General features: G+C 51.9%; 1 protein-coding gene across 1 annotated transcript in view; it reads left to right on the top strand.

The window, feature by feature from the left end:
- The window catches only part of LOC148091728 (protein Daple-like), a 58407-nt gene extending 48436 nt beyond the window's left edge, over window positions 1-9971 (top strand). The window contains 13 exon segments of the mRNA XM_087823786.1: window positions 1107-1294; window positions 3327-3513; window positions 5613-5684; window positions 6347-6475; window positions 6478-6569; window positions 6572-6637; window positions 9028-9151; window positions 9154-9265; window positions 9267-9658; window positions 9661-9703; window positions 9705-9764; window positions 9766-9894; window positions 9896-9971. Of these exon segments, the coding sequence (XP_087679912.1) occupies window positions 1107-1294; window positions 3327-3513; window positions 5613-5684; window positions 6347-6475; window positions 6478-6569; window positions 6572-6637; window positions 9028-9151; window positions 9154-9265; window positions 9267-9658; window positions 9661-9703; window positions 9705-9764; window positions 9766-9894; window positions 9896-9971 (1670 nt within the window).
- The last annotated feature ends 12289 nt before the right edge of the window (window positions 9972-22260 follow it).

Below are 22260 nucleotides of genomic sequence, written 5' to 3'. Positions count from 1 at the left end.
GCAGCTGTGGGAAGTGCGCGGTTTCTCTGCCATCGCTGCCTCTGCCCATCTCCGCCTCTCCTCTGCTCCTCGTGTCACCTTCACCCAGTGGACGCCTGTCTGACTCACTCCACCAGACTTGCCTTGCTTCCCACCAAGGTTATCTTTCAAAATCCAAACTTTCCCCTGATTTCAAGTTGTGAGACTTGGGTGCTTGAGACTTCCCAGTGAGTCCAGACACTGAGTGGCTGAGGGGCGGGGCCAGGTCCCTGGGAGAGGGTGGGGAGGGGCAGGAACCTGATCTTGGCGTGGCTCTGGGTCCACAGCCCATGGGCTGCGTGGAACAGGGCACTGTGCAGACAGCGCTGTCCTGATGCTCCCAGGAACTCCACCTGCAGAAACTTATGACTTGTACTTGGAGAGCCCGTCCCCTTTCCTGATATTAGGTAGTGAAGATCTTTTTGTTTATCCCTCAATGTTTTTTTTAAAATAGGGTTTTATTTAACTTTGAGGAGAGTATGTGTTCACAGTAGAAATTCAGAGATGGCAGAAAAGCACAACTATAAGGTAAATGTCATTTTTGCAGGCGGTGTCACCATGCAGAGATGGAGACATCGGTGTCACCATGCACAGATGGAGACGCCTCAGACAAGTTACTGGGTGGCCACAAACTCCTCTCTCAGATCGTAACGGATGCCTATGGGCAGGGTGCACATTCTGGGCCTTGAGGGCCTTGACCATGGTCCTGAGCAGACACCTACCTGTCAAGGTCCTTTTAAACCAGGGATTCGAGTGACACACAGGTACACAGCAGGTGTGCCCAATGGTTAATGTGTTGGATTTTAACAATGTTTTGTTGAGCCTCTTGAGTTTGTCCTTTATTTTCTCCCAGCTGCTTGGGGCTCACAGTGGGATCTATCCTTGGAGCCGAGGCCGGCCTCCCAGGGACCCCAGCACAGGCCTGCAGCCTGAGCCTCCTGTGCAGACCACAGCCCACGAGGCGCAGCCCAGCTGTTCTCCCTGCGGTCCGTGTGCCCTGCTGCCTCTGCTGTCAGGACTCGGGGTGACAGCCCCGCCTTGGCATGGGATCTTGCGACCCCATTTCTCACTGTCTTTCTCTGCCCCAGACCCCAGGGACCTAATACCGAAGCCAGTGGCCCTGCACAGAGGCAGCCTTCACCGCACGGAGGCCTTGGCTCCCCCCACCATGAAGCCCCGGCCATCAGAGCTGGGCTCCCAGGCCTGCTTCTCCTCAGCCATGACTACTACCCCTTCCAGCTCCACCCCCATCTCCTGGGACCAGGCGACACCCCAGGTGAGTCACAGGTCCCTCCAGAACCAAGATGCATGAGCATCTGGGGCCCAAGGTCCTTCCTGGAGACCCCAGCTCCCAGAGGCAGGAGGGGTCTCTCAGACTGAAGGGTGGTCAGCAGATGGGCTAAGCTGTGGACAGATTTGGTGTCACACAGACACAGGTCCTGACCTCAGCTCTGCCTGCAGCTGTGTGACTTTGCACAGATAACATCACCATCTGGAGGCCCAGTCTTCAGCCCCTAGTGGGAAAGCCTAGAACCCACCTCTGCCGTGCAGGAATTGGTGGCACCAAGGAGCTCCAGAAAGGAGGTGAGCCAGAGTTTGGGCTAAACTCAGGCAGCACTGGAGGTTTATTCTCCAGGGAGGAGACCTAGCAGCATCTCTGAACTGGAGGTTGGTTGATAGAGTGGAGGGCAGGTGTCCTAAACTGAAAAATGGGGGGACTCAGGGAAGGGTTTACAACTTGAACGTCTCCCAGGATGCCGTAGCCATGCGTGTTCACACCTCAGGATGTGATAGTCAAATGCTCCTCAAGTCACCTGAGTAGGTGGAGAAATTCCCAGCAGAACAGTCTAGTCCCATCTTGCCAGGTGAAGCCCATGAAGGTTCAGAGAACCCAGACACCTGAGGAGGACCTGCAACACCAGAGAGAAACTAGTGTGAGAGGTGACAGAGTCATGGTCAGAGACAAAAGCTTTAAGATGCCTGGAGCAGGACACTGTGCAGAGCAGCGCTGTCCTGATGCTCCCAGGAACTCCACCTGGATGTTATTAAATGGAACAGTCAGGGAAAAGCACTTAAAATATGCAAACAGAAAGGGAAAAATAAAGGTTAAAACTGAAAGAGACACTCTGCTTATAACTTAGAGATGAAAATATCTGAAGACAGCAGGAAGAGCTGAAAATGATTGCCCCTGGGGTGTTAGAAACTGATGAGAACATGAAGGGATATTAGTTTTCATAATGATATCACCCACTGGACTCTTGGAAGTATGGCCTGCAGAACCCTGGTTTGACAAGCCAAGCAAAGATAGGGCCCCTGCCCCCAAGGCAAGCCTAGGTTAGCTCCAGGACCTGGTCCCTGCTGTTTACAAATCAGAAGCACCCCTGGGAGAAGAAGAGTTGGGTGAGCACAGGCAACCAGGCAGTCCTCCTGCGCTCCTGACCAGACACTGAGAATGGCAGTCCCTTACTGGTGGGTGTCAAGGAAACTGTGCCATGTATGGCTGGGCAGCCATGCTCAGGTGTCCACTGTCAGCAGTCAGTAGTCTGTCCCAGTTTCCCAGGCTCTGTGGTTCAGAAACCCTGCCTGGCTGGAGCAGGAGCTGAGAGCACCACCTCCCCTCAGACTTGCAGCGGCTTGTGGGACTCCAGGCCTGGCCCTCCAGGCTCACCCAGGGGCTGTCTCCACTGGGATCCCACCCTGAGCCAGAGCCCACACTTGTTCATATGCCTGCAGAGCCTGTCTGAGGGCCTGTCACACTGCAAACAAAGCGCTGCCCACTGTGATTCCCTGGCAGCATGGTTCTCATGCTCAGGTGGATGCAGAACTGTCTGCAAAATGGGGGAGACCCCGGTGTCATTTTGGAGGAAATCTGGGGCTGCTGTCAGCACAGGGCAGTGTAGTCCTTCCCAGGGAAAGAGCAGTGCCTGGTGGCCTATGGGTTCCGTCTGTTTCTGGTTAGGAGCTGCTGGTGCAGGGCTCCCTCTCTAGGGACCCAGCATCCTCCCTCAGGTGGTGGATTCTTTCCTTCTGCTTCCTCCAGCCACCTGAAGAGAACAAGGCCCCGGGAGAGCGTTGCTTTCACAGCCTCTGCTTTAGGTGCAGCCCCCCTCCCGGTTGGTGGGGCTCCCAGGGTACTAAGTATCAGCTCCTTCTGCTGCTTTATCCTCAGGCCAGACACTGCTTCCATTTGCTGTCCCAGTCATTGCACAGGCAGAGAGCAAGGCTGTCCCAGCAGGAGCAGTGGGGGGAGGGAGAGTACAGACGAGAGTAAGGCAGGTCCTAAGGGTCCACACGTCTCCCTCTTCCAGGCGCTGGACACAGCCACCACTCAGGTGCTGGGCAGGAGTCAGAGGTGGCCTCTGACAAAGGACCCCAGTTTCCTCATGGGTGGTCCAGGTCCCCTGACTCAGCCTTATTTTCACCATAGGCTAGAATTCAGATGGCAGCTCTGTGAGTGGTCCCTGGAACTCAGGTTCACCAGCTACAGGCAGCACAGTGAGTAGTTGGTGCATGTGCCCTTCAGCCTGGGTTCTCAGACCTGTTTCCGTCAATAGGATTTGTCCTTCAAGCTGTTCTCTGTGGAAGTCCACACACAAAATAGGTGCAAGTGGAGCTGTTATGCTGAAGTGGAAATAGGGGACCCACAGTTCCTCAACACTCCTTCCCTGCCCTCCTATGGGCCTAAGCATGCAGCTTCTGCTTACATACCTCCAGTGATGGGGAAGTCACTACCTACCAAGTGCCCTACTTCTAAGGCTCTGGCTGCCCTTGCTTGAAGAAAGGTCATGTGACCCATGCAGAGAGCACTGATTGCATGGAGGTCACGCTATCCTCACCTGGAGTTTAGTTGCCCAGAGTAGCTCCAAGTTGTAAATTTGATCTCAGAAATTGTTAGAAACACTTGCCATCTGATTTAGGCATGTTGTCAATTTCTGCAGAAGGGAAATGGTGAATTAGACCAGCCTTCTCAAAAATTAAGTTGCTTTGGGTTTTTGCAATTTCTGAAAAACAAACTCCTAGAAGGGTGGGAAGCTAAATTTTTAATTAAAACAAAGCCTCAGAGAGTTCACACTGGACTCAGCTTCTGGAGTGATCAACAGTAAGCGTAGGAGCAAGCGTCATCGCCTGCCCTCTCCATTGCCTGAAGCGGTGAATGGTGCTGGCACTGATCACTCAGACATAGACACTTACAGCTTCCGGCAAGGGCAGGCTCTGGTGAAACTGCTGGACACCACGGAGCCCTCCCTCCTGGCCCTGGGTGGAGGGTAACAGGACGGAGGAGTCGCCTCCCCTCTCGTGAGCTTCCCGAGCAGCCAGGTTCATGCTTCATCAGCTGAGGAAAGGAGAAGGCAGCAGAGGGCTTTGCAGCAAGGGCTCGGACAAACAGGCATTTTCGAGTCCCGTTGATTTGTATCACGGTTGCCTTTCAGTGACACATCCTTTTCAAAGAGAAAGGTGGATTTTTTAGTTGAAACTTTCCCTTCTCAAAGAGGGGTCTTGCTCTGCTTCTATGCGCTTCAGGAAAACCAAGTATTTGGGGCTCAGCCCCACGCGCCGTTGCTAACAGGTGTTTTCCAGAGGCCTGCTGTTTGCGGGGCCCGCCGGCACTTGGGACCTGGGTGCCCTGTGGACCCGGTCAATCCAGAGCAGACGGCTTGGTGGGCCGGGAAGCAGAGCATCTCCTGGTGAGTCCCCGGTTCTCAGTGCAGCTCAGCTCTGCACAAGATGTGAGCAGGGATGATGAAGCGTGTCCCTGTCCCCCAGCTGTCCGTGTGCAGCAGGACAGACACTGATGATACCTGGGGCAGGCCCCTGATTCTGCGTGTGCTGGAGAAGTGGGCCAGGAGGGGAGGTCTGCAGGCCTGGAAGGGACAGCCTGCCCCTGGCAGGGGCGGTGCCCCCTCCCTGCAGCTGGTGCTCACCCTCTGACCCGAGGGAGCAGAGGGTGAGCCTGGTTCCCCCAAATCGTCACTGTGAAGGTTGATTTCTTTCCCCTCTGGGGCAGATGTAAACGTGGGACAGAGAGGAGCTGAAGAGCAGCGAACCAAGAAGAGTGCAGACTTCTTTCCTCCTGAGGGCCCTGTCCCGCCCCCATGGACCACGGAGGGGAAGTGGGCTGCGCACGGCACAGGCTACATTGTCCACACGTGGACGCATGACCTGCCATGTCCTGGCCCCTGCCCTCACCAGGCGGCACTGCCCTGGTCTAGGCAGGGTGTCTCCACCTGTGTTCCAGAAAGCTCCATGCGGTAATCATGGTGGGCTCCCCCCAACCCCCAACCCGAGAGCAGACCTTTTGTCTCTACTGGAGTTTTGTGTGAGATTTTCTGTATTAACAAAACTGTTTGAGGCCACAGCCCTAGACCTCACACACATAGAAGTTGTTGTTCCTGAGAGCCCACTGTGTGTGGTACCCAGCACTCAGGTGAGGCTGGACTCCTCCTGGGAGAGTCGAGAGCAACTCAAAATCTGTCCTTCCTGAGGCCATTTGCCAGAACTTGGGCAGGGTCATTAGTTGTTTTCGGATTGGATGGTTTAATGTGGGCTGTACTTGGCATCAGCCCTGTAGATTAAGTGTTGTCATTTCCTTTCAGTGCCCTGGGCAGGTAGCCTAGAGAGCAGCTGGAATTGGACCGGTGACAGTTCCCCTCCTAGCCTGAGGGTAAGTCCACCTTGCCTGCTGTGTGCTTTTCAGCGGACCTGGATCTTTGGTTCTGGGTGTATATTGTTTGTATGATTTAAAAAATACAATTAGTGAGGTTTTTCAAAGCACGTTGCGTTTGCATTCATAGGGCCACATCACACAACTTCAAGCTCAGGCCTGGGGGTTTGAACAGATTTGGGTTCAAATCCCTTCTCCACTGACCAGCTCTGTGCACCTGGGAAAGCAACCCATTCTCTGAGTCTGAGTCACTTCAGCTTCGGGATGGGGACAGTGCCAGCAGTTCCAGTACATGGTGCGCAGAGGACACAGTGAGTGACTTTGATTCCTTTTTGATGTTTAAAGTTTGTTTATTCGTGCAGAAAGTGGTCTGCACTGTCCCAGGCTAATGAGCATGGTACTTACAGCTGTTGATAAATTAAGCTTTAGAAGGAACTTTGCACTTTTATCCCAAGTTATTTTGTTTTTAAATGCCAGTGTAAAATCTAGAGAATTCCAGAATGCCTTGGACGCCCACAATGCCAGCATGGGAGAAGTGTGCTCTGGGTTCCTAGGCGGGCTCTCTCTGTGCTCAGGGAGCCAGAGGCAGCACAGAGCCCACTGGAGGCCGGCAAGCGAGATTAGGAGACTGAAGTGTGTTCCTCTGTGTCCCCTCCCCTGACCCAGTTTCCTCCGATGAGCTCCACTGCAGATCCAAGAGCTTCAGCAGTGAAGACCTGACTCGCAGCAGGGACACAGCCACCCTGCCCCGGGATGCCAGCACCCCAGGACGCACTGCCCTCAGCTGCCATGAGTACCGCCACCCCGGAACTTACCTCTCCTCCAGCAGGGCATCCAGAAGAGGGGTGCGGCCCAGCCCCAGGCCTGGGTGCAGCCCTGTACCTCCCTGAGCAGAGCAGTGAGATGCTCACCCTGGAGGAGTTCCTGGAGGACAGTGACCAGGGCTCCCCCACTGCTGTGAGAGGCCTGGGAGCACTCTCCTCCCTCACTGCCTCAGATGGACCAGGACCAGAGGTAGGGACCTTGACAACAAAGTCACAGAGAGGGATGGGACTGGGGGTGGTGCAGCCTGGCTCAGATGGGGAGCAGAACCACTAGCCAGGAAATCACAGCGTGCTGTCAGCCAGCCCAGACCAGGAGACTGTTTCCTCCCCTGTGAAGTGAGTGACAGAACTGTGTTGCCAACATGGGGGTGGGAGGGTGTGTGCCCACCCCTGGAGCTCCCCTGAAGATGTGGTCAGCACCCACTTGAGAGTTAGCATCTCCCACTAGGTGTGCGGCAGAGCCCTGAACACCTACCTATTCTGAACCTTCACCAGCAGAGTTTGGCAAGTTTTTCTGTAAAGGGCCAGATAGTAAATATTTTAATCATTTAAAATGTAAAACTGTTCTTAGCTCACAGGCCATACAAAAACAAGGCGCAAGCCAGAGGTGGCCACAGCTCGAGCGCCCTGAGGTCTGTGCTGCAGCTCTGCCCCCGGCTGTCAGCTGTGGGGACACCCTCCCGGCTCAGGGCAGCTTCCTGCAGCCGCAGGGGCACCTCACACAGTTCTGGCCAGGAGCTGCCGGGTCACCGCTTCTGGGTCACCCCATGGATGAAATGCGTGCCTTACAGTCTCATTCCCTTAAACACACACAGTGGGACTTTCTCTGGCCACACTGTGAGTTCTGTGGCCTGCGTTAGTAGAGCCCAGTGACACAGCGAATTCAAAGTATCTGTTCAGTCGGTATTTCTGGAGCGTGTCCTGTGTGTTGGCAGCCCGGGGGATGCCTGCTCTCAAAACAACAGAGTAAACCGGCTCGTCAGCAAGTTTTATCACAGACTCGCCCTGTCCCTGGTCCTGTATCGGCCTGAAAGGAAATATGTATCCTGGTCTCTGCTCTCCATTTGTTTCTGTCTACAAAGCACTCTGTGCCCAGAGCTGCAGAAAAACCAAAGCCCTGCCCTCAGGAAGGTCACGGTCTGAAGCCGTGGCCCCCACATGCAGGCCTGAGCCACACTCCCCTGGGCTGCCTGGACCCAGGCCGGCCTGCAGCTTCTGAGTCAGGAGCGCAGAGGGGGCTCCCTGAGAATCTGCATTCCTGCCAAGTGCCCAGATGATGGCTTGTCCTTTTCAGCCTAAATGAGACCAAAGCATCCTCCCTGCAGGAGCTGGTTGTGGAAGCGGATGCTCCTCTCCTGAGAGCTGCCCCCACCTCCCTCCATCTCCCCACTGTGCTCACCCCACTAACCTGTCGCCCTCCCCTCCCTGAACAGGCCTGAAGACGTGGAAGTCACAATGGTGCCCGTGCCAGGCCTCCACTCCGTGAGTGTTGATGCTGGGAGGGGTGTGAGGAGATGGGCCCTCTGGGTGGTCAGAGAGGGCAGACTCATGAAGCTGGGTGTCAAAGGTTTAGAAATGTGCAGAGAGGGGCTGGGTGGTGGGAAGGTGGCTGCAGAGTCAGACAGCTGTGGGTTCCAGTCCTCAATCTGTCCCTTTCTCAATGTGGGACCTGCTTGACCTTTGTGACCTCCGTTGCCTTACCTATTACAGGTTGTCCTAGTACAGCCTTGCAAGGGTGCTTCGAGAACTGAATGAGGTTTTGGGGGAGGGAGGGGGAATGGTTTCATTCTCTTACGATTACACCTGTGGCTTCTAGCATAGTGCCTGGCACATGGGAAGCAGCTGATACGTGCTTCCTGTTGATATTAATGACCACAGGTCTCACTGTACAAAAACCCTGGATATGTGACTCCCAACCTGCACGCAAAACAGCAGACTGTGTCTCTGTCAAGTTGAGCGTCCAGATGTCTTCCTGGGCCAGGAGTTGCTGGTAGGTGCAGGTGGTTCTGTGCTGCTGAGCCGTCCCACAGACGGACGCTCCCAGACATGGGTCCAGCGGGCCGGGGTCTGACTCCATCCTTGGTGAACCCCAACTCCTCTTCTGCATGCACTCACTGCCTTTCCTCTTCTCATGGTGTCCATCTGCCTCAGGAGACACCTCCACCAGGCTCCTCCAGGCTCTGCTTGGTGGGAATGAGGAACAGATGAAAACCATTGCTGTGCTCAGGCCTCCAGCCCTGACCGTCCCATCCAGTGGAAGCGTCTGTGGAAAGTCCTCTCCCTCTCTGGGTCTGTTTTCTTGCTGGTGAACTTAGGGGGCTGCCTGGCTTTTCTTCCTGATCCGTGTATGGCCCCAGCCCCACCATCCTGACCATGGGTAGTGTGTGTGGAAAGGCCAAGCAGGAGCCAGAAACTTCAGTCCTGGCCACATGGCCTGCACAGGGGTGTCCTGGGTGAATGAGCCTCTACCAGGACTCTCCTGGCCTTTCTCCAGCCTCTCAGTTCTTCCTCTCTTCTCTGTAGGACACTCTCAGCTGCCGGGATGACCTGCTATGTTACCTCTTCAGAAAGGCCGATGTCCCAACCATCCGAGGCCAGCCCGGGCCACCTGCCAGGAGGGAAGGGGCTGGGATGCCCACCAGCTCTGTAGCCCCACCATCAAGATGGTTGTCAGCACCTCCAAGAGGAAGCTACTGGAACTGGAGCAGCATGTAAAGCCCAACCTGAGACCTGCTGAGTCTGAGGCCCCACCCAGTGCCCCCTGAGGCAGGCCCAGCCTGCCAGAGCCTGTCTCTGGGCAGACCCCAGCAGGCCACAGTGCCCCCAACCTCCCACATGCCTGCCATGCAGAGTGTGTCGCTGAGCTGGGCCTTCTGTCAGGCCTCAGCCACCCTACTTCTGGCCAGTGGGCCAGAGGCTTGCAAACTGGAGCCCCCTGAAAATCCAGGGATTCTGAGACCTCAGGGCACAAGGAAACAAGCAGCCACACCCACAAAGCCCCACACCCCCAGCTCCCACAGCCTAGCCCAGGAGAGAACCCCACTTGTGGGAGAGATTGCTAGCTCCTGTCAGGGCCCAGGGCCCTGAAGCCGACCACTGAACACGAGGTGCTTCTTGTTGGCTCCCCCAAAGGAGGAGAGGCTGGCTCCCTCACAGCATCCACCACAGCCCCAGCCATTGCCACTGGCGGTGGTGGCAGCAACTCCCAGCTCCAGGACTTTACCTACTACAGCTGGCATGATGGGTCCATGTCAGGGCCATAGAGGGGCTCCCTGCCAGGAGCCCAGGCAGGCCTCCCCACTTGGCTCCCCATGCCAGCTGGGTCCCTGAGGACTTCAGTCATGGGAGCAAGTCAAAGAGCACCAGGCCGGTGTCCCCAGAGCCGGGTGGGCCAACATACAGTGTGGAACAGTATGGAGTACGGCTGTGTACCCCGCTCTCCTGGACCAGCAGCTCCTGAGCCTTAAAACCACCCATCTGCCCTCTGACGACGGCCTTCTTTCCGTTTGCCCGTGGTGTCCTGAAAGGACTCCCATCAGGAGTCTGACCTGTGAAACTTTTTGGGGGGGCACCCTATAGTTATGTTCCACTGAACTTTGCCACGGGGAGCCTCACCTGCTCCCGTGTGTATTTGGCCAGCTTCCTGACACACAGTTTCCTGTTTACTAAAGGTGCTCTTCTTGAACGTACTAAACCTGGTGGTTTTGGTTTTATAAAGATTTTTTCCTTTTGAGTTCATATGCTGGGAAAGAAATGGGGTCGATTTTAGGGGTGCTTTGGGGTTTGTATTAAATAGCTACTCATGGTGGACACAAGGGTGGGGTTGTAATAATATGAGAAAGAGTGGAACTGAGTCCTAGTTGTCCTCACTGCTCATCCATGGCAGTGTTGACGGGTGTCGGGTTATCTGGGCTCTCGGGAATCCCTGCGTCAGCCCCCAGTCTCCTGGCCCCTGGAATCCACAGCTCCGTTTGCCACAAGGTCAGAGAATGTGAAAGTGAGGTTTTCCTGTTCACCATGCAGCGGATTTTTTCTGGACCTGTGTTTATTTTAAGTTCCTGTAAGTCGAATACCATTTTGATACGGGATTTATATCACAACAGGAGCTCAGCTTAAAGTCATCCTTTGGATTTTTCCAAGGCTCTTCCACCAGGGAGAGCTAGATCTGGAGTTTAGGCCTTGGAGGCCTCTCAGAATAGATGCTCAAAGGTGAGGGTGGGAGGAAGGCATGTAAATATCCTCACCGGGCCCAATCTTCTAATGGTTTTTTGTCCAGCTGCTGCCTCCGTGTCCCTTCCTTCTTCACCAAACCTCTTCTGTACAAGTGTCCCCTCCTGCCTCCTTTCCCCTTTCCCGAGGTTCTGCAGTCTGTCCTAGCCGACCGCTCAGCAGGAGCTGCCACCGAGAATGCTTTGAGCCAAACTGAGCAGCGGCACCTGCAAGCTGTGTCCCATGCAGGCTTTTGCAGGACCTGACCGCTGGCCAGTCACTCCTTGGAGCTCTCAGCCTCTCTCATGGTTCTCACCCCTCTGGAACAGCTCTCCAGAGCTCACACTTGCCAGTCGCTCAGCCATTCACTCCTTCCTCCCACAAACATTCATTGAAAGTCCCGTGAGCTCACTCCTGGGTTCCACTTTCCAGGCAGCTCCCTCCATGCCCCCTTCAGGGCTGACCCCACCCTACTCCCCCTCTGTTGGTTCCCACTCTGCCCCCCCACTATTGAGTGTGAGTGTTGGGGGTGGAGATTAGGATGTAGAAGCCCTAAGGGAGTGATCAGGCCCATTGCTGAGGGGCTGGCGCTTAGTGCCTCTTTGTCCATAACTGGACACAGTGGGCAATTCCAGGGCAAGAGGAAACCCCTCTTCCACACATGCTCACTCATGGTTCTATTACACTTAAGTTCACACACACACACACACACACACACACACACACACACACATTTATGATCCTCACCTGAGGACATATTTTTTTGATGATTTTGAGAAAGGAGACATCGATGTGAGAGAGAAACATCGATCGGTTGCCTTCATATGGGCCCTTACTGGGCATCAAACCCACAGCCCTGGGGTGCACAGGACTACAGGGCGATGCTCAGCCAACGGAGCCCCTCCAGGCTGGCTTTTTTTTTTTTTTAAGTTTTTATTTAAATCCTTCCTAGAGGAACACAGATTTGAATGAAATACATTCACTCTATAAACACATTAGCAGCAAACTCTTCCCACCAGAGTCCTAGCTACCCCAGCCCAGAGGCTGTGCCTCAGCGAGGAGAGCGAGTTTTACCAGCCGTCCACTCAGGGATGTCTGCTTCATGCTGAAAGCAGGGTATGCATGGAGACCAGGTGAAAGACCAGATGGATGGAAGAACTAACAAAGCTGGGACCCTGAAAACACTCCCACGTGGTGACCTTAAGCCTTCTGCCTGACAAATCCTTGGGCATACTCCATGCTTAACTGGTGAACTCTCCACCAGACTCCTGGGTGGGCCTAACCTCGCAAATGCCCCACTGTGTTTGGAGTCACTAGTCCTTCTAGATCCTTCCCAGAGCCTAAGCCAGATGTAAAGGATGATTCCCTCCTTCCTTCCCTAGATCGAGGTACCACTTTGCCCTGGAGCCCAGGTGAGCTTGTCAGGAGTTAATGCACAGCCATTATCTGGCTCTGCACCTCCAGGTCCCCTTTGTCTAGGGGCCAGAAGCTCCTGGAGACAGAGATATGTGTAAACCTACACAGTTCTCTAAGGAACAACAACCAGGTCCCCCACCCTGGCTTCCATCAAAGCTAGTTTCTTGGACAGTGGCCCAGACATCTCTCCTTTTCTTCCCTCCATCATGGCCTGTTGCCTGGCTGCTCATTTTTAATCTCCCCTCCAGGCACCTGCTGAAACTTTGGGAAGAAAGATCTACCCTATATTCCCAAGCACATTGAGGCAGGTGGTGCTTTAAACTTTCAAGCTGCAAAGGAGCTGACACTGCTGTACCCAGTGGGCTCCAGGGTGAGTAAGTCACAATGTCCACATAAGTAAAGCACTAGAACCACGCTCAGCAACCGGGGTGACTGTGAGGCAGGGACTGAGGTTAGAGCACTGCTTAGTCATGGGACCGGGAAGAAAAGGGAATCATGGAATAAATTAAAATAAGTCTGATTCATTTGGGCAGAGGGCAGCTTTGACTCAGGCATAAATGAAACACAAATTATCATGTACATAAAGAACAGATCCCGAAAGTTGACTTTCCTCCCACACATCACTAAGGAATAGGACATGTGCTCTCTTTTCTCAGCCTGTTTTAGGGTTTCCATCAGGACACTCCCGTGAGTGTTTTTCCCATTCCCCTTCAGTCAGCCTCGATAGTCAGTGCCCAGTATTTTCAAGGATCTGAACTGGCTGTTCTCACTGGGCTGTATACTTGCGGGTGGGGGGTTCGGGGCAGGCAACTGAGGGGGTTTCAGGTGGCAGGGAAGAGACGAGGCACTGGGGGTGGCATCAGTAACCACCGAGGGTGAGGAGGAGGAGGAATCTGACAGTGAGGGACGTACGACTCCCTCCACGCCCCACCCAGACCTCAGGGGCCTGCACCAGCCCAGAGGCCCTGCCTCCACCGCCACACTGGTCCCCCACACAGCAATCTCATGGCTGGGACCCTGAGAGCAGGGAACGGCAGGTCCCTTTAGAAGCTTTGGTTAGCTACCTGTGTGTTACAGGAGAAAAGATAACTACAACAGAAATAGAGGCACATCCCAGTACAGCTTCTAAAGCTCCAGAAGGCGAGGCCTACTGAAATATCTTCCAAAGCCAAAGCCAGAGGCTTCACTCGGATCAGCGCCATGGAGCACACTCAGCACTTACCTGCCCTACGGGAGGGTCATGAACGAAATCGCTTTCTGGACGGCCCACAAAGCTCCCCTGGTCTGAGCTACAGAGCAAATTCTGCTGCTTGACCCTTTGGTATTAGGTGGAGGCTCTGTTACTTGAAATGTATGTTAAATTGGCTAAATACCTCATTTCAAGGCCTGTGGAAACTGAAACCGTCCCTCAGATTTCTGACTGTTCAAGGCCAGTGTCCTCGCCTCTCCTCTGGTTCAGGGGTTTCCCTCTGTGCTGTCACTTATTTCCGATGCTTTCAAATGGTTTCAAGGCTGCCATCCCCTTGCCTGTCTTACACCTAAAACCTTGAATGTTGAAACAGGGCAAAATCACCTTTGGACTGGGCCCAGGGCCACATTGTGTCCCAAAGAACTCTTTGCAAAGATAGGAAAGCAGGCATTGTGACCACTGGACTGAAGACCACTGGACTGAAGATTGAAGACGTCGTTTAGAATTAGCATCACTGTGAATGTTAACCTGCACCGGGGGAGGCGTCTTCCTTCTACTGACGCCATTGCTCCCGCTCCCTTTCTCCTAAATACCCACTGCCTCTGTCTCCTAACTGGGACGCAGTGATTGCCTAAGAGCTATTCTTTTTTTTTCGTCTTACTTTGAAAGGCCTTTATTTTTAGGCCAACAGTGACTATGACCGTCCTACTAGCAGCAAGGCCTGGCTTATTCATTATCTTCCTTCTCATTCCAGTTCCATTTTCTTGAAAGCATCTCAGCTGCCAAGACTTGTCGATCAGGTGGCATGACTGAAACCTTCATTCTCAAGGGTGTGAGAGCTGGATGGTCCCGGGGCTGGTCTTCATTATCAAGGGCGTGAGAGCCCAGTGGTCCCCCAGGTGGTCTTCATTCTCCAGTTTGTGGGAACCCAGTGGTCCCAGGGCTGGTCATCATTCTCAAGTGTGTGAGTGCCTACTAGTTCCAGGGCTGGTCTTCAGTTTCAAGGGTGTGAGAGCCCAGTGGGCTCAGGGCTGATCTTCACCCACAAGGGCTGGACTTCATTCTCAAGGGTGTTACAACCCTGTGGTCCAAGCGCTGCTCTTCATTCTCAAGGGTGTGAGAGCCCAGTGGTCCCAGGGCTGGTCTTCATCCTCAAGGGTGCGAGCACTCACTGGGGTTGCTATAATTTTTTATTAGCTTTGGTCAGTGGACTTGCTGTACTGAGAGCCATGCTGATGATCCTTGAGTTCCAGAAACACTCTGCCTGCACTGTGTCATGGCAAAAAAATATCCTCCTTGGTAATCAAGATCAGCCACCATGGCCAGCATGGTCACCCACTTTTTGGCCTGTTCACTCAGTGATCTGTCGACAGACTACACCACTATGTGGCCCAGTCCATGTAAAGATCAGACCCTTGGTTTAAAAGTCAGGATTTTTAAGAGAGTGATAGCAGAACTTTAAGCCATGGTGTGTGTCTCTAGTTCCTGTGTGCACCACGCAGTGTCTTCCTAAACCACGGGCTCCAAGCACCAGTGGAGAGCCTGAGATCGAGAAGAGCTAGGAGCCAGACGTCACTCTCACCCAAACATCACTGGGTCTCTGCAGGGGTCTGCAAATCTAAGTATATAATTTTTCCTGAATTAATTGCTTGGGGAATGTGCTGCGGTCTGCACATTGGTGCCCCCCAGATTCCTGTGTTGAAGTGCTGATGACCAAAGCAGTGGCATTAGGAGGTGGGGCCTTTGGAAGGCCAGCAGGTCAAGACAGTGGAGCCTCATGAATGGGGTTAGTGCTCTTATAAAAATGACCCCAGGAAGGTCTGCGGCCTGGAAGTGGAGCCTCACCCGACCACACCTCTGCCTGACCTTGGACTTCTAGCCACCAGAACCATGAGAAACACATTTCTGTTGTTCAAAAGCCACCCAACCTGTGGCATGTGTCACAACGGCCCGAACCAACCGAGAAAGGATGGAAATTGGATCCTCTTTTGTAGGTGCTGAGCGAGGCCAGTGCTGTGCTTCCTGAGTCCCAGGGGCTTCTTGACCCTTAAAAACTGAAGACATCAGAGCCTAGGGGCTGAACTAATCCCTCTAGAAGGCCCTGAAGGCAGTTCAAGAAGCAGTCCAGGCAGCAGGTGCTGGGAGCCCCTTGGACCCAATTTCACAGCGTCACAGACCCTTGGCTGAGATGGAGCCAAATGAGAAATGAAGACGATGCCTTTTCACCCTGATGCCTTCAGACAGCTCACAGGGAAGAGGGTTTGAGTTTGAACTTTATAATGTGGATCTGCAGCAATTTCATTCCTTGTCCCTGGGAATGAACATATTTGAATTGCAGGCTTCTCTGCCTTTGGAATGTTAGTATTGGAATAGCTTTGAGCATGCATTATCGGAAAACCACTGTTGCTATTTAATCACATTCCAGAGATCTGACGTCATAATCTGGGGCAGGAAATAAAATCAAAAGTCAGTTTCTACTACTATATTTTATTATTTCATATCTAGTCCATAAATTTAATTATTTAACTCTGCCGACACTTCTAGAACATTCTGAGGGGTAAAATTGCAGGTCCAGGAGGAAAAAAAATGAGCAAGAGTTGGGGATCAGCTTCACGAGGATGGGGAGCTGCCCTGAAGAGCTCCTGAGCAGGGACAGTGGGGACGTTAGTGTCACCTCTCGCTATGTTGGAGCAGTGGCACTCAGAGCGCAGCCCAGGCCAGAGGGAGCACATCCCCAGAAACCTGTTAGACATGCGGACCCCCAGACCCCAGCCCAGGCCAATTTATTCAGATCCTCTGAGTGGGCCAGCCCGGCGGTGTTTTCAGGAGCTCCCAGGGGATGAGGGTGCAGCTAAGGCTCCAGAAGCCTAAAGTTAGAAGACGAAAGCAGGGGAAGCTAGGACAGGCACGCTCTCCCCCATCTCTGATGCCCCCTGCACAGGGAGGGAGCTCTGCACCCATGGTGACAGACTTGTCCCCATTTGGCCTGGACTGTCTGGGTTTTAGAACTCAAAGTCTGTTGCCTGAGGAACCCCCCCTTCCCAGACGAACTGGGGCACTGCCAAGCCCAGCCACGTGGGGGAGAGACCAGGCCTCCCTTCACACTCCAGTCGCTCCCTTGGGGATGGGCCTGGCTGGGGGCTTGAAAAGAGACACGTCCTGTGCAGCCGAACCTCCGGGCTCCTGCCTCCCTGGGCTTTTGGCCCCGGGCTCTCTGGTCCTCCTGCAGGTGACTCAGAGGAGGCCCCCATGGGAGGCTGGTGCCGGGTTGCAGGGGTGCGATCAGGTGGGTGTTTGGGGTCCCTTTGTTCAAGCGCAGTCTCCAACACCGGCTTGTCTGTAGTGAACTCTAATGACCGCCACAAAGCCTTGGCTGACTTTCTGGGGGACGCAGATGCTGTTTGTTGGGTCCCACCTAATTCTGTCAAACCTCAGAAAAATCTAAGCAAGCATCAGATATAAAATTTCAAAACAGAAACTGTGGGAGTGTAAAATCAAGAACACAACTTAGACAAGAATAACAAGTAGCGTGAGAGGGAGTGTTGGAGTTAAAATGTTAAAAGCCCACGCTGAAGTTGGACTATATTGTCCCAATGTGATTTATTTGTCTTGCGGGGGCCATAGGGTAAAACCATATTCCAGTGGAGTTTTCCTGACGAAGTGCGTAGTCGCACAGTCAAGCATCCCAGTAAGACAAATGCGATTCAGAAAATAATGATATAAAAATATACTTTAGACTAAGGCAGGAGTGGGGGATGGAGACGGAAAGGATGAGGGGGTGGAGTGGAGGAGGCACTATAGATTGAATGTGCGCCCCCAAACTCATCTGCTGAAATCTAACCCCCAAGGTGATGGTATTTGGAGGCGGGGCCTTGGGAGGTGGTCAGGTCATGACAGTGGAGCCTCCTGAATGGGATTAACGCTCATATAAAAGAGACCCCAGAGAGACCCCTCAGCCCTTCCACCCTGTGAGGACACAGGGAGAAGATACCGGCTGTGGACCAGGGAGAGGGCCCTCACCTGACCATGCTGGGGCCTGAACCTGGCCTTCCAGCCTCCAGAACTCAGAGAAATAAATCTTGGTTGGTTATAAGCCACGGAGTCTGTGGTATTAAGTTATAGCAGCCCAAATGGACCAAGATGGATGGATAAATGAAGGGTGAAATAATCAACTTAATCTTCTCAATTTTTCTACAAATAATGTTGGCTTGGTATTATAACATACGTCTTGGTATTTTTCTAAAGAATCCACATGGTTAACATGCTGCAAGTTCTCAATAAACATGAGTTGATTACGGGATGAGAGCCCTTTGTCCTTGCTCAGAACCTATTACCCTTGTTTCCCCTTTTTATTGAATGTTTTGGGGTGACACTGGTTAACAAAACTGTACAGGTTTCAGGCGCACAATTCCACAAAGCACATGTACACCATGGTCTACTCACCACCCCAAGTCAAGTCTCCGTCCATCACCATTTATCCCTCCCCTCACCCCCCGCAACCACCACACTGTTGACCGTGTCCATGAATTTTTTCTCTTTTTTTCTCTTTTTTTGTTCAGTCTTTCCACCTCCTGAGCCTCCAACCCCCACACCCCGTCCTCAACAGCTGCCAGCCTGTCTCTATCTCTGAGTCTGTCTCTATTTCCTTGTTAGTTCATTTTGTCCACTAGATCCACATATAAGTGAAATCATATGGTCTTTGTCTTTGTCTGCCGGGCTTATCTCACTCAGCATAATACTCTCCAGCTCCCTCCATGCTGTCCCAAAGGGTACGAGCCCCTTCTTCTTTACAGCTGCATAGTATTCCATGGTGTGAATGCCCCACAGTTTTCTTATCCACTCACCTACTGATGGGCGCTTGGGCTGCTCCCAGATCTTAGCTATTGTAAATAATGCTGCAGTGAACATAGGGGTGCATAGATTCTTTCTGATTGGTGTTTTGGGTTTCTTTGGATATATTCCTAGGAGTGGGATTGCAGATCCATTTTTAATTTTAAATCCAAAGCAGCAGTTCATTTTTAATTTTTTGAGGACCCTCCACACTGTTTTCCACAGTGACTTCCCTAGTCTGCTGCAGTAGTCGGCAATACCACCTGTTGTTTTCTAAGTTTTTAGATGTGGGTGAGTTTGTTTCTGGAGCCTGTTATGTGCCACTGACCCATGTTTCTATCTCTAAGCTGACTCCACACCCTTCTCCTTATCACTTTAGTACATCTTGGTATTTGGCAAGCTCTCTCACTTTGTTCTTAGAGTCTCTTGGTCTGAGAAAGAAGAGCATATTTTGCTAGTTTATTGTAACTGCTAGATTTAACCTGGCAGCTCCATGGGGAACCCCGTGTGTCAGAGATTTCAACATTGACTGTCCTGACAAAATGATTCTCGTTTGAAGGGACCAAGGTTGGCACTGAGAGCACTAAGTCGTATTGACATCATGGGCTCTTGATAGGCGTGTTCTCTGTGATCTGTCATCCTCTAGTATTGCCCTGTTCCAAACATTCTCGACCTGCCGCCTGAAGGATCTTTTGAAAATGTAAATATGATCATGCCTTTTATTGAAAACTTACAATGATATCCGATGGCCTTTAGAAATAAGACCAAAATCCTTAGCATGTCCCTCCTGGCCCTCCATGATCTGACCTTAGCTTATTTTTCCAGCCTTGTCTCTCCCTCACCCCTTTCCTCTGGTCACACTTGGGGACTCTCATTGGCATCATCCTTCCCTTCAGCTTAGGACTGTGACATGTCTTGTGACCCAAAGCTGCCCTGTGGAATAGCTGGAAGACTGCCGACCTTCTTTCAAGCATCTCCCATTTTCCTCTGTGCTCTCTGCTCCCACACTTCAACATTTCCTGAAATACTATGAAATGACGCAACCTTGCCCACCTGTTATCAAAGAAATGCATGGTAGCCTTTCTCCATTGTTAGTTGGAGTGGGGTTCTTTGGGTGCCATTGGAATAATCATTTCCAGAGGCCCCTGCTGGAGGATGAGGGTGGTAGAAAGCTTTATTTGCTGTGGGATTACATCCTTGGCTTTCCAAAGTCCCATTTCCCTTAATCCAGTCCTAGGAGATGTGTAGCTGGGCATTTGGTAGAGCTAGAAGCAGAATCAGAGGCCAGAGTTTCCAATCCATGGTGGATTGAGTCCGGTGTAACACCAGGCCGGTTGCAGTCCATCAGTGCATCGTGTGGGGCCCATGTGGGCAAATCCAGGGGAGCCAGGAGAGTGAACCCCCAGCAACAAGGGTCTTAAGAGTCCCACAGGAACCAAGAGAGCTGACTCCTTTGTTCAGGAGATTAAGCACCTCAAATCTTCCCCTGCTAGCAGGGGCCTCACTCACTCTAGCCAGGGACCTGTTCCCAGGTGTGACTGACGGGCAAGTGCTTCTCTGTGTCACCCGGACTTTACCGGGCACGCGCCTCCTCTTCCCCTGTCCAGTCCCTTCCCCAGACCAGTGGCTCCCTGGGCCGTGGTAAGTTGCAGCTTCCCCGCAAAGCTGCGCAAATGAATGCCTATGTTATTGGGCCTTCCTTTGGCTCCTTTCCTTCATTCATAACTGGGCTATTACTAGGGTATCACACCCTCAGGAGTTCTAAGGATCTCACTCAGTGTGAAGCTGAGGATTGCAAGCAACACAATACTGACTAAAGGGGCTTTAACAATAGGGATTTGTTTTTCTCCCAAAAGAACAGATCCGCAGGTAGGCGGATGCAGGGTCGATCAGCTGCTCAGTGATGTCAGGGTCGGCCTCTCTCTTTTCACTCTTCCCTCAAGGTCACAAGATGGCTGCGAGCAACAAGAGGTGGCAACAGCTCCCAGCATCAAAAAGAGAAGAACCGGGCCAGTGAGGCTCAGCGGTTGAACATTGACCTATGAACCAAGTGGTTGATGTTCGGTTCCCGGCCAGGGCACATGCCCGGGCTGCAGGCTCAGTCCCCGGTCAGGGGCGGGCAGGAGGCAGCCGGTCAATGACTCTCATCACTGATTTTCTCTCTCTCTCCCTTCCTCTCTCTGAAATCAACAAAAACTCGTGTGGTTTTTTTTCAAAAGGAAAAAAGTCTTCACTATTGTGCTTTTCATCAGGAAGAAAAATATTACCTCAGAAATCATCTATGAGACTCTTTCATGAGCCCGTGGCCAGAACTGTCCCAACTGCGAGGGACATGGGCAGTCTGGCATCAAATCGCCGCTGCAGGCGGCTGCTCGGCCCACGAGGGGCGGTGAGGGGAGTGGCCGTCGGGACGCTGACCGTGACCTTCCCGTGCCTGCTGTGAGCACTGATGGCCCTGCCGTTTCTCCCGTATGGACTTGTGGAGGGAAGGTTCCTGAAATTCAGGGACGACTGTTCCAAATCTCTTTGCTAGTGCCTTGAGTCACTCTGTCCACTATGGTCACCGTTATCCACATATAGCTTTCAAAATTAAATTTACTTTAAGTAAAATTTAAAAGTCACTTAGAGCTTTAGGTTTCTTTCTCTGGATACCTGGGGAGTGTTGGCTTGGTTTATAGACCAGCTGGTTTTCATTCTACACAAATGTGCCATGAAGGGAAGGAAGTGTCTCCCCCCAGAGCCAGAGTGTAACAGGAGAGTGGCCCCTCTGGGTGACTCGGCCACACCTTTGCAAGATCCCTCTCAAGCAGCCTTCTTTGGAAGTACTCACCTGCAGGTCGCATTCCAATATATATATTTCTGCTTCAAATTTTTTGACATGCTGGCTTTAATTTTAATTATAGATGGCTCCAGTTGTGCCAGTGAATGAGGGCCCTTCCCATAGGTCTGGGAATGTGACCTCGTTTCCGCCCCACCTGGGCCAGTGGAACCATCATCTGTTCCTGAGCTGAATTAAACCATCTGTTAAAATTGGGCTCACTGAGGAAGGAAAAGGGTGAATAACTGTTTAGTGGAGGGAGTCTTTGGAATTATTTTAGTTGCAACCAAAGCAATGCTCTTTCTATCTCTGGTAACTTTAAATATTGTTAATAGCTACTCCAGTGGTTATCGCTGCTCAAATAACAAACTAAACATTGAGGGAAGCAGAATGTAGCCCATCAAGTAATTTTTGCTTTTAGTGAGACCATTTCAAGACATAAAATGGTGCTTGGGAAAGTTTAGAAAGACATTAATAATGGCGAGAATATTGAACTTGAAAGACTCAAAGTGTAATATATAAAAGTATTTAGTTTTTAGAATGTCTTGTGATGAATATATGATCGTTCTACAAAACCCAGAACCTAGACTAAGTAAAAAGAGAAGCAGCCGTCCCTTCTAGGGGGCCCACTGCTGGAGTTTGCTAACACTAACATGCTGGCGTACCCATTTCCAAATTTTATTTCTCCATTTTATCACTTGATATTTAATTACCAGAAATGTTAAATGTTTTAGAAGTTATTTTAAAATGTATTGTATAGTGAGCATCCTTCCACATCTACCGTATATATGTATTAAATTATATTTTGTATTTGTACATGAGTAAGTATTGTCTACATATATTTTTATTATAATTTTTTTAAATCCTTACCTGAGGATATTTTTCCATTGCTTTTCAGAGAGAGTGGAGAGAGAGAGAGAGAGAGGGAGAGAGAGAGAAACATCGATGTGAGAGAGACAAACCTATTGGTTGCCTCCAGCAAGCACCCCAACTGGGGCCAAGCCTGCGACCGAGGTACATGCCCTTGGCCAGAATCGAGCCTGGGACCCGTCAGTCTTCAGGCTGACACTCTCACCACTGAGCCAAACTGGCTAGGGCTACACATATTTTTAATGCACAACTTTATTTCTATTTGTTCCAGAGTACTTAATGAATTATAGTTTATATAAACAGAGATTATCATACTTTGCTATTATAAATATATTGCTGGGGTGTATTCCTCTTATTTATTTAGGGTAATTGCCTAGAACTCTTAGGACAGCAAGAGAGGAGGCTTGGAGGGCAGAATGCAGCC

The sequence above is a fragment of the Miniopterus natalensis genome, chromosome 13 (assembly GCF_054644295.1).
Source record: "Miniopterus natalensis isolate mMinNat1 chromosome 13, mMinNat1.hap1, whole genome shotgun sequence".
Classification (NCBI taxonomy): Eukaryota; Metazoa; Chordata; class Mammalia; order Chiroptera; family Miniopteridae; genus Miniopterus; species Miniopterus natalensis.
This window is presented reverse-complemented; position numbering and strand designations above follow the sequence as displayed.